The sequence below is a fragment of the Octodon degus genome, unplaced genomic scaffold (genome assembly GCF_000260255.1).
Source record: "Octodon degus isolate 3935 unplaced genomic scaffold, OctDeg1.0 scaffold00056, whole genome shotgun sequence".
NCBI lineage: Eukaryota > Metazoa > Chordata > Mammalia > Rodentia > Octodontidae > Octodon > Octodon degus.
Window position 1 is genome coordinate 198,199 of NW_004524632.1, and position 11,094 is coordinate 209,292.

At 44.8% G+C, this 11,094-nt stretch overlaps 1 protein-coding gene across 7 annotated transcripts in view; it reads right to left on the minus strand.

Annotated features, from left to right (window-relative positions):
- Crot (carnitine O-octanoyltransferase) overlaps positions 1–11,094 on the minus strand; it is a 38,906-nt gene that overhangs the window by 15,956 nt on the left and 11,856 nt on the right. For all 7 annotated transcript variants that reach the window (XM_004633575.2, XM_023717936.1, XM_023717932.1 and 4 more), the window contains 4 exons: positions 7,889–7,997; positions 6,677–6,770; positions 6,440–6,565; positions 4,159–4,260 (listed from right to left, as the gene is read on the minus strand). In XM_004633575.2, coding sequence (XP_004633632.1) covers positions 4,159–4,260; positions 6,440–6,565; positions 6,677–6,770; positions 7,889–7,997 — 431 coding nt within the window. The remainder of the gene's footprint in view (positions 1–4,158; positions 4,261–6,439; positions 6,566–6,676; positions 6,771–7,888; positions 7,998–11,094) is intronic.

Genomic DNA, 11,094 nt, shown 5'->3' on the forward strand with positions numbered 1-11,094 from the left:
AAAAAAAATGGGAAAGGCATACAGCTCTCATGCCCTTGCCTGCAAGCAAAGACCACGTGGTGAGAAAGACAAGACGGTGCCTGCTGGAGCCACCACCTGGAAGACTCGAACTCCCTGAGAACAGAGAAAGCAGCCGGACAGCAAACGTGGCCGCAGTCTTACATTTTAGGGAAAATTTAAGCAGATAACATCTTTTCCCCTCTTCATTTGTAACAGTAAAGGCTGAGGATTTCCTGTTTTGCCAGAGAATGTGAGGAATAAACAGGACTCTGTGTGTGACTGTAAATTGGTCTCATCTTTCTCAAGAGAAATTGAGTAAAATGTTGCAGAAGGCGTAAAAATATATATGCACTTTGCTGATCTCTCCTAGAAATTCCTCTTTACATGTGTGCCAGAATACATACAGAGAACTGTGTGTAAAGAACGGTGTTCAGCAGCAAATGCTCTAAATAAGCGGAATATCCAGCAACTGGACAGAAATTGTTTCATGTACGGTTAAATTGGGAATCAGTCAACTGAATGTCATGTTCTCACACATTAATGCCCTAGAGGAGCAGCTGCTGTGTAATAAAAAAAAATTTTTAAAGGTAAAATATTTTACAGTACTAGCTTTGTTTTAAAATACCATGTAAATGTACAAAAAAACACTAGACAGAAATGCACAAAATCTTTTGTTATTATATTTGAGGAACACATACTGAGTAACTTTTTATTTTCTTTGCATATATTTCTGCATCTATACATTTTTCTACAATGAGTGTAACCAAATAAAGTTGTAAAAATAAAAAAAAAATTAAAACAATTAATCAATCAACCAACTAGTCAATTGAACAGGCTGGGGATCTAACTCTGGCCCTGGGCTCAACCACCAATAATGAAAAAAAAGATCCTAGGCAAGAATTAGAAAGCATATCCAATTTGTATATATATATATATATATATATATATATATATACACCCAGATGTGATGGGAGAATTAATTCTCAATGTGAAGAAACACAGGAACGATGGGCTGTGTTACATGGTGCTACAGGTTTGTGGCTGTGTTTAGGGGAAGAAAGTCTAGCTAGAGACTTTTCCCTTATTTAATGGACACCAGACTTCTCCTTTTTAGGGTCTTTCATTATGCAGCCCAGGCTGGCCTCAAACCACAGGGATCCTCTCGCCTCAGCTTTCTCAAGTGCTGGGATTATAGGCATGTGTCACCGGCTTTGGAGGGCAAAATTTTTTTTAAAGAGAATACAAAATAGTAATAATAAAAAAGTTTAGAAATTACAGAATTTCACTAAACAAAATAATATGAACTTGACAGTATTTGTTGAATTGCATAGTGTTGTCTTCAACCTAGTTGTTTAGATTACCAGATATATGCATGCAATATTGGAAAAAGAAAAAAAATGTAAGAATTTAAGAAAAGGGAAAAAAAATGAAAAAGAAAATTTAAGCATTAACTACTCCTTTCCACAGACAGCAGAAATCCACAGTACAATTATCCAAGGCACCCTGCATACACACACATTTATATCTCTTTCCCCTCTAAAGGACAAATGTTTGCCCCTTTTCGTCTTCCTGTGCTGACAGCCCCATCACTGATTCCTTCTCTGTGTTGCCGCCTGCACTCTACACTGTTATCAGTTATCATCCATGAACTAAATGTGACAGTGCAGGGAAGGCAGGGAGAGCCTGAGGTGCAGACCCACCCTCAGGGAAGCAGCCAGGCCTTTTCAATGTGACTCCAACACTGTGACAGGCAGCTAAGTCAGAGAGAAACTAATGTGCAGACAGTGGCCAGCTCACAGAAAAGTCAATGGAAATGGAAGCCATCAGAGTCGTAGCTGGAGGCGCATCTGAAGATGACCAGGCCTCAGGAGAGAGTGCATGCTTCCCCAAGGGATGAGCAGAACTACACAGTAACTAGCACCCCCAACTCCATTAAGTCTAGCTGTGCATTAGACACCAGGGTGTGTGTGTGTGTGTGTGTCCCATCCCTTCCCAACAATGTTCCTGTTTTTAAAATTCACAGATAAGCTAAGGTGGATGATGTCAGCCATATGCCCTTGCTACCTGGCCCCCTTCCCTATCAGATCACATTAGCTAAGCGACTTACTATAATCTTACTGTTGATCACAGTTTGACCCACATTGTACCTACACGGTGACTATGCTGTATAAATTACTCTTGCCAAAGGGCCTCGGTGGTGACTCATGCAGGACCTTCCCTCCCCCTACTCTCAGAAGCTATTCCTATTCCCCAGTAAACTCCTCCTACTCGTAACCTCCTCTGTCCTTCAAATTCATTCTGTGATTTCAGGGGACATGGACTCGCTCGGCTGACATCTGGCAGGTCGGGTTCCACTTCTCTGTCAACACCACAGCACACAAAGGCAGAGCTGATGGCAACCATCTCCCAGCAGCCACATGGGGTGGACAGTGAAGGAGGCAGTGCCAGATGTATGAGCAGCTCCTGCCCCAAGGATGACCTGAGGAGGCTGCAGCTCCCTGGCCACCCCAGGCTCTCACAGAGAATCTGAGATGTCACCAAGGAGCCCGCTCCACCTGAGACTGCAGCACCAGTGTCGTCACTACTCTCCTGGAACCAAGGAAAACAAGAAGCTGGAGGATGTTAGTCACAGCAGCAGACAGGAGAGAGGCCAGGGCTGCTCACCACCTCCAAGAGGACCCTTCTCAAAGAGAGGGTGAGCAGGAGCCAGAAGGAGGGCAGTCAGGGAGACCAGACAATGGACTAGAGACACCAAGGCAACTGTGTCAACAGTGAACTCAGGGAAGACAAGGAAAACCACCTTCAGAGAGACTCAGGCCCCCATTCCTAGCCACCCCAAGGAGCTGCTCTGACAGACACCCACATAACAGCTCCTATCAGCCAGTCCACACACTTCCGGAGCAGCAGCATTTCCTGTCCTCTGAGCAACTGCCACATCTGGGCATGTGACCCTGGCCAAGCCAAGGTGCGCACCTGATTCTCAGGCCAGGCAGGTGCATCACACAGAACCATCATAGCCAGGTACAAGAATTACTTCAGGACTTTTGCCAGCACCACATGAAAGAGGAAGCAGGCTATTTCTATGGAGTCCCTGGACTAAGAGTCCTCTGAAGACCTGAGACTGTAGGCAACATCCTGTTGGGCAGTCTACTGGACAGGAGAGAGATTCTGACCAAAGCATCTGGACACAAGGCAGCCAGCCTTATTCATACTGAGGTATACCCCTACATCAATAAGTACCTTTCTCAGCTAATGCCAGTTTGAGTAACATTTCCATCATTTAAAGTTTAATAATGATTTAAAAAAAACACTGAACTCTTCATTTTCCTGATTTTTTTTTCTTGGTTTATAAATCTGAATCTAAGACAAAGCTAGTGATGACCATGAGAAGAGGTACAAGAAAATGGGAATAATCCTATTTATTTATTTTATGTATTTAGTACAGGGTCTACAGAGTCTCATTACACAGCTTGGACTCATAGTAATCCTCCTGTTTTCAGCCTGCCAAGCACTATAATCACAGGTGTGCACCACCATGCCCAGTCTCAATCACTGTCTCAGCACGCCCCGGGGCCAGGGCCCAGCATGGCAGGTTGGGATTGAACCCCGGTCCCTGCACCTGCCTAAGTAGGCACTTGAATCTGCTGGGCTGTCTGGCCAGCCCGATTCTATTTATTTTTCATAAAGATCTAAACTGGTACTAACAACCAGATATTTTAATACTCATCATTTAAACAATGGCCACTAAATCATGGTCATTTTGGAGAAATAGTTACATAATTACAAGGGGACCCTAAAAATGTATCCATTTGTATTGCCTTATGCATTAAACATAATTTCATATGATACCTTTTAAAATAGCTATGGTTCTATGCAAGCAGTTAATAGTGGGTTTTAATAAATTACACTACATAAAGTTAGATGCAAAATGTTTTTAGCAGATACACATCAAACTGTTTGTCTTACTATAAAAGAAAATAACTTGACCTATGCTCTACTTTCACCGAGAATTTATAACAACTCCATATATACTGCCATTAAGCTAAAAAAAATCGTATCTACTTTTCTGTAGCATAGCATAGCCTAAGTATTTATGGTCTACTGCCATTAAGTTAACTAACTGAAAAGGAAAAGAAAAGACTTCAACAGTTTACTTACATCACAATTACAGCCAAAGACTCCATTGGAAAAGGAAATCAGGTTATAGGATTTGTCTCCCCAGCGCACTGCGGGATCTCCGGTAAGGACCACGGCAAGTATCTAAAGAAAGCGCACGTTTCCATGTTACAGAGGCAGCCGAGTCCAAGCCCCAGAGCTGCCCACCCAAAAAGCACGCAGAGGGCGGGGCCCATTGACACTGGCTCAAGTATGTATGCCTTAAACACTTACATCATTCTCCTCACCTTTTCAAATCAAGCCAATTTAATAAAATGATATCATTATACTCAAAACATAGTAACTCTGGCCACAACTTTAGTTATTTCTCCAATCTCAACTCACAAAAATCTTCCCAGAAAAGAGAAACCTGGTACATCATTTGTGAATGTTTAGAGAACATGCAATTGAAAACAGAAAAGCCTTTTATAATTTAAACGTAGAAGAGGCCTTGGTGAGCTGAGTCACGAAAAAGTTAAAAGGTAAATTTCTTTAAAAATACACATTTCATTTAAATGGCAATGGAATACCCATCTCTAACAAAACTAAACAAAAAAGGGGATACAAAGGAAGGACCATTTTGTATCTGTATGTATAAAATAGCACAGATATACAGCTACTTTCTCTTCTTTGTACTAATAGTATTTGGACAGGATATCGTGTCTGCATCTTGTACTATATAACCACTAAGATGATAAGAATATGCAATGTATTAGTTATTGAAACTATCCTATTAATTGGTTTTGAAACTGCCTCACTGATACCTGTTTCTTAATAAAATTAATAAAATAAAAAATAAAAATGCACATCTCACACAACCTGTCTGTCAAACTAGATTTGCCTCCTTCATGACTTATGAAACAATTTAGCATACCACAGTTAACACCCTAACAAAATATAAAACAGAATGCAATGAGGAGAGCACACTACAGACTGTTTCATGAGGCTTCTATTACGTATACTCTGCGTACACACGCGGGCCATGTGTGTACACCAGGGAAACGAAAACGAACTGTTTCCAAGACACTATTCACTACAGTAAGAGACACACTGCCACTAACCCTCTCAAAACACTCCCTAACCTGCTCCGAGCACACTAATTCATTCCTGCAACTTTCTAAAGCAGTTCTGGAAATCTAGTATCTTTGCAAGGTGTGCCTGAAAATATGGTGAACACTGCTGTCGAGTGTCACTCAACAGAACACCAAGCTTGTGGCCTCATGACACTGTCCTTTTCCACCCTATGCACCTTTCTGCCACTTCCCCAAAGTCAAAATGGCCACGGGAGGTAAACGCTTTGAATCAAATCAGGACCCTGAAGGAGCCAGGACAGTGCAACTAGAGACATTCAGGAAAGAGGACTCCAGAGCAGTTTCAGAAAGCCCCAAGGGTGATGGGACAGTGTGCTGGGAGTGGGCAGGAGGGCTCTGGGGGTGACTGATGACAAGATGCCCTTTACTGTAATATTTCTTTTAATTTAAATATTCACCATTTTTCTGTCAACCTTGTATATAGTGAGCTACAATCTAATTGTATCTCTAAGAACAGATAGCTAACAAAGTTTAAACAATTCTGCATTAAAATACATTCTTAAGCAGCATTCTGCCCTCCCACCGCAAAAACATAGCTAAAAATGTTGTTTTCTAGCTACACAATTTTTATCCTAAATTATTTTTCCTATCATTTACAATGATGAATCTATTAGGAAATAATTCTAAGTACTTTCAAAAGACTATGTTGCCAGGCAAAGCTTGCCTTTTATTGCCCAGGAAATGAAAACACCAGACCGCAGAGGGCCAACAAAACGGTCTCCTTGCCCTGGAAACGCACTGCAGTCTGTGCTCAGTGGTTTCCTTATAAGGAGACATTCCCACGGGCAGGCAGGGAGGGGCGGTGCACTCCTGGTCCTGGGCACACCTTCCCTGCATGCAGCCAGCGAGAAGGCAGACACACTGGCGTGTGACACGCCAGCAAGCTGTCCTTCTTCACCCCAGGTGGGGACTATACCTGACTGCGTGGCAAGGACTTACAGAGCAATATTTCTTTGTGTGTAAGGTTCAGTTTGATACATGTGTTTTTTATAGCTGAGAAAAATTCTAAAAGCATGACTATAAAAAAATAGAAGAGGCTCAATATACATAAAGAGTCCTCCAGCGCCAGGGAGACATGCTCAGTGGCGTAAGTGCCTGCCTGGCAAGCTCAAGGTCCTGAGTTCAATCCCTGGTACAAAAAAAAAGAGTCCTTCAGAGAAGCTTGTTAGGACATGACAGAGCAAGACAGTCACCTGTGAGTAATCCTCCGGGGTGACATGAGCACTGCTGTCCTCCAAGGAATACACGAATAAACTGCTCTGAATTCTTTCCAAAGAAGTCAAGTTCTCCGGATCAAGACGGATCAGATATTCCCGGGCCTACAGGGAAAGGAGATGATGACTAAATGCTACAGTTTAAGGACAGTACACCCAGAACATCCTACAGAGTTTGTCGAAGATTAGGTCTGTTAGGCAGAGCATGGTTCCTACATTGGCCCACCGCGTCCTCTCCTCAGTGGTCAGCGCAGCGACTCCAGGGCCAGGAGGCTCTTGGTGGCACTTCTCGTAGATGTACGTCAGCTGTCTGAGGAAGATGAGAGAGGGGATTTGGGAGGAGCACAGGAAGACACGGGCTGCACCAGCCTTTCACAGTCATGTGGATTCACGTGCACGTCTTGACACACTCCCCAGAGAAGCAGATTATGACCTCAATAGCAGTTTATTTCATTCCTGCACCTCATCTTTGTAAAAGTGATTATGCGTTTGCCTTCAATACTTCCCACTCACTCTTACACTGCTATTTGGTTTCCGTGCTACAGAAAGTTGGGGTTTAAACCCAGGACCTCACTCATGGCAGGCATGTCCTCTACCACTGAATCACCCCCAGCCCGTGAAGGCATCAACCCGTGCTTGTGTCACCCCCAGTAGCCGCCACAGCCTAACTCCATCATACTCACTCGGTGAAGATGGCTGAAGTGTTCGAGCTGCTTTCATTTCTGTAACAGGTTCCACTGTGGTTTCCCTAGCCTCACCCCCAGGGGACTTTCACTGCCCATCTGCCTTCCTTCTACTGCCAGCTACCTCCTTTTCTAGATTTTTGTCACTGGCCTTCCTGGACTATTAGTAATCTCGTCCACTACTTTCACACTTCCATTACCACCATTCTCTATCATCCAAACAGTGTGTGTCACAAGCTAAAGCAAGCCCATGGATCACAGGCATTCAATTTCTGCAAAATTGGCTTTGGGCAATCCCATTAGTAAGCCTGATCCAATAAATGATATGAAATTTGGGTAAATCCAATTCAAAAATATAGCAAATATACACAAATTACAAAAGCAAAAGACCTAAAGGGTTAAGTCTGCCTACAGTAATGCATAATTTCCAAAAAAGTTACATGTGCACACATGCACGCAGTAGGTGTTCGTGCTCTTTTGTCCCATGAAGAACTGAACACACGAAACAAGCAGCAGTGATAGATTCTGAGCAGGGGGTGAGACTGGTCTTGCCTGCAATGTCTTTCTTTTCTCCAAGTAACAGACGCTTATAACATCTAGTAAAATTAAGTTAAAAATAAAATAGAACTAAAAAAGAACATAGAAGGCTTCTCAGTTTTCTGTGCCCTTATAGAAAGATAATTCTGAGCCTTTATCTGCTAACCTAACCCAAAGCTAACACGACTCAAAGAGGTCATGTGCCAACCTGAGCAGTTCTGGCGGGGTGAGCAGACACCCTTCACACAGCGCCTCAAAGACGAACACGCGGCCCCGGCACAGGACAGAGATGTGGCTGGGGGATCGCCCCTCGCCCTCTAGGAGACAACAGGGAGGAAAAGGCTGAGACACACAAGTGGGAGGAATGCCCACACATCCCAGAGTGATCAGCCCTCCACTCACCAGCATTTACTCATCACTGTAGCAACAAGGAGAACCTCAGGGGACAGGGCAAGGCCATTCAAGGGCACTAAGCGACCGTCCCCAAGAGGTGAGTTGCAGCTCGCTGGTCACTGCACAGCAGGTGATTACAGACAATCCCATGGGGTTAGGAGAGTTAGCAGGGAGAAAACAACAGATGTGTGAGGAGACTGGCAGCTTTACCCTGGCACAAGTGTACGCGCACTGCCTGGTGGCCCCTCAGCATGGCACCGCTGGCGTTGTGCATCAGTTCAAACACAAAGAACATCACCTTGTTAGGGTCCCATCTAGAAATTCAATAGTGTTTCCAGTACTTGCACATTCTGAGCATCAATCAGACAAGCCCCAAACCACTGCAGGCTTCCCAGTTTTATTTCAGACAGGAATGGGAAGGGGAGGAGAAGAGGGCTGGAGGAACCCTGAGGGGCAACTACAGGAAAGGACACATTTCTGGCTTTAATATTGGCTGCTCATCAGATAAGTTTACTATAGCAATGGCTAACGGTGATTCTCGAATGAAGGAGTTTCTAGCCCAGAAGGACGATGTCCGCACGCGAGGCGAGGAGAAAGCTCTGGGCAGTTTATAGCTACACACCAGGCTCTGGCAACACCTGCCGGGTCCCTGAGGATGGAGTCTCTGCCTTCTTGGCACCCGCTGAACTCTGCATCTGCTGTACACTTCAGACTAGTCTGAGTCAGCCGTCTTGTTAAGCTCTCCACCCTGTGTCGAGGGCCTCTGAAGGGGGATGAAATGTTCACCCAGCTCTCCAAGTAGTCTCTTGACCGAGATGAGCCTCGGCCCCAGCACCCTGCAGCCCCTCCACCCCGCCCCCAGGTTCTACAATTTTCTTCTTATCAAGACCAATTCCATGGTTCAACATTACAATTCTTCCTTGGGACCTGGGGAGATAGCTCAGTGGTCTAAGCACCTGCCTGGCAAGCACAAGGTCCCAGGTTTGATTCCTGGTACCGCATGCCATGCCAGGGTACACTATGCCAGCCCAGGCATGAGGGGGCACACTTGTAATCTCAGTGCTGAGGAGGCTGAGACAGGAGAATCACTATGAGTCAGGAGGATCACTATGAGTCTGAACTGTGTAGTAAGACCCCATATCAAAAGAATTAAAATAAAAATAACAATAATTCTTCCTTGGAAAAAGCCCTTAAATCTTTACCCTCTTCTCCTCTACACCTAGCCCTAAATGTTACTTTAGAAAATATAGTAGTCCCTTGCTATTTCGCAGTTTGACTTTCACAGATTCACTGTTTTGCAGGTTTTAAAAAAATATTAATCTGAATTGCTTATCGTACATTTTTCACTATATCACGGGATTTTGCAAGACCATATGATATGTGTATGTTGTTAAGATTACATAGGTTTACGAATTTAGAAAATGGTTAAGAACATCAGAAGTGTTTTGGTGAGCCCCATAGCTCAGCAGACTAAAGCACCTGCTTAGGCAGAGTGCAGTGGCCGGAGTTCGGTCCCCAGCTTGCCAGCTTGCTGTGCCAGCCCGGCCCTGGGGTGTGCAATGAGACGGCAACTGGGACTGGGTGTGGTGGCACGCACCTGTAATCCCAGCACTTGGGAGGCTGAAAACAGGAGGGTCACTATGAGTCCGATCTGTGTAGTGAGACCCTGTACTAAACACATTAAAAAAAAGTGTTTTGAAAAGTGTGGGAAAGGTTTATAAGGCTGTTGGTTTTATAAAGTCTTAAAACATTCATAAATACTAAAATAAATACAACATCGCTACTTTGCTGATTTTCACTTATCCCAGGGGCGTCTCTAAGCTAACCTCCACGATAAGTGAGGAACCACTGGAAATACATCACCTAGTCTATTTTATGTACTCTTTAGGGTTCTGGAAATGGAGCCCAGAAACTCTACACTGAGCTACCCTCCTATCCCTAGGAATTTATGAACACATATCTCAAGAGGCTGTGATGGCTGAGATCCGCAATGTCCCCCAAAGGTCTATGTTCAGAGGTGCGGCTTTGGAAGGTGACGGAGTCATGAGGGTCTCTACTCATCAGTGGACTGATCCACTCAGGGGCTCACAGTGGAATGTAGGGCCAGGCCGGGGGCCTGACTGGCAGAGGCGGTGCTGAGCCACATCTGGGAGGCTGGGCCTCCTCCTGGCACCCCCCACGGGATGAGCTAATTCTTCTGCCAGCCCTTCCGCCATGTGTTTCTCTCTTGGAGCCAGCCGACCATGCCCTGAATCTTCTGGCCTGAGAGCCAAATTAAATGTCTCCTCCTGTAAGCTGTGTGTGCTGGAAGGTGAAAGGTGACCAACACAGGGGCACTGGGGGCTGCAGAGCAACCCCACAGTCCCCAGCACGTATGCTTTTCCCACTTTCCACAATGCCTGTTTCAACCTTTATCCTCCAAGCCTAAAGCATGCTTCACTAAGGACAGCCACGTACATGCCTTCTTCGTCTCCACAACAAACCTGGCTCATCTGTCCGAATGCGCCACGTACCTTCTGCCTTCGCTCCCCCCCCCCCCTTACTTCTAACAAAGATTACCCTCCACTACTGCTTTTGGCCCTCCCTGTTCTTATCTTCTCAAAGGCTCTGGCTGATCATCTTCTCTTATGCCAGATGATTTTCCTTCTCTCACAGTGTATCACCCCTACGACATAACATCACCTATCTTCTTAGCTGAAGTTTGAACCTCCTGTTGAACATTAAAAGGTTTTCTGCTAGCATTATTTGTAAATATTACCACTTGATTGACTTTTATCTGCTCTGAATGGACTTCCTTCCCCTAACTTTGCTCTGGTCCAGGGCGGCCACTAGCCACATCACGCTGTCAAATCCAAAGGTCACAGGTGCACCATTTTTAACCTCTGCAGGACGAGATAGAACACTTCCTTCTCTGGGGTGCAGGAGATGGCTGTTCTTGTTTGCTCCCACCCTCCCTTGGCTTCTTTTGGCTGTTCTTGTTTGCTCCCACCCTCCCTTGGCTTCTTTTGGCTGTTCTTGTTT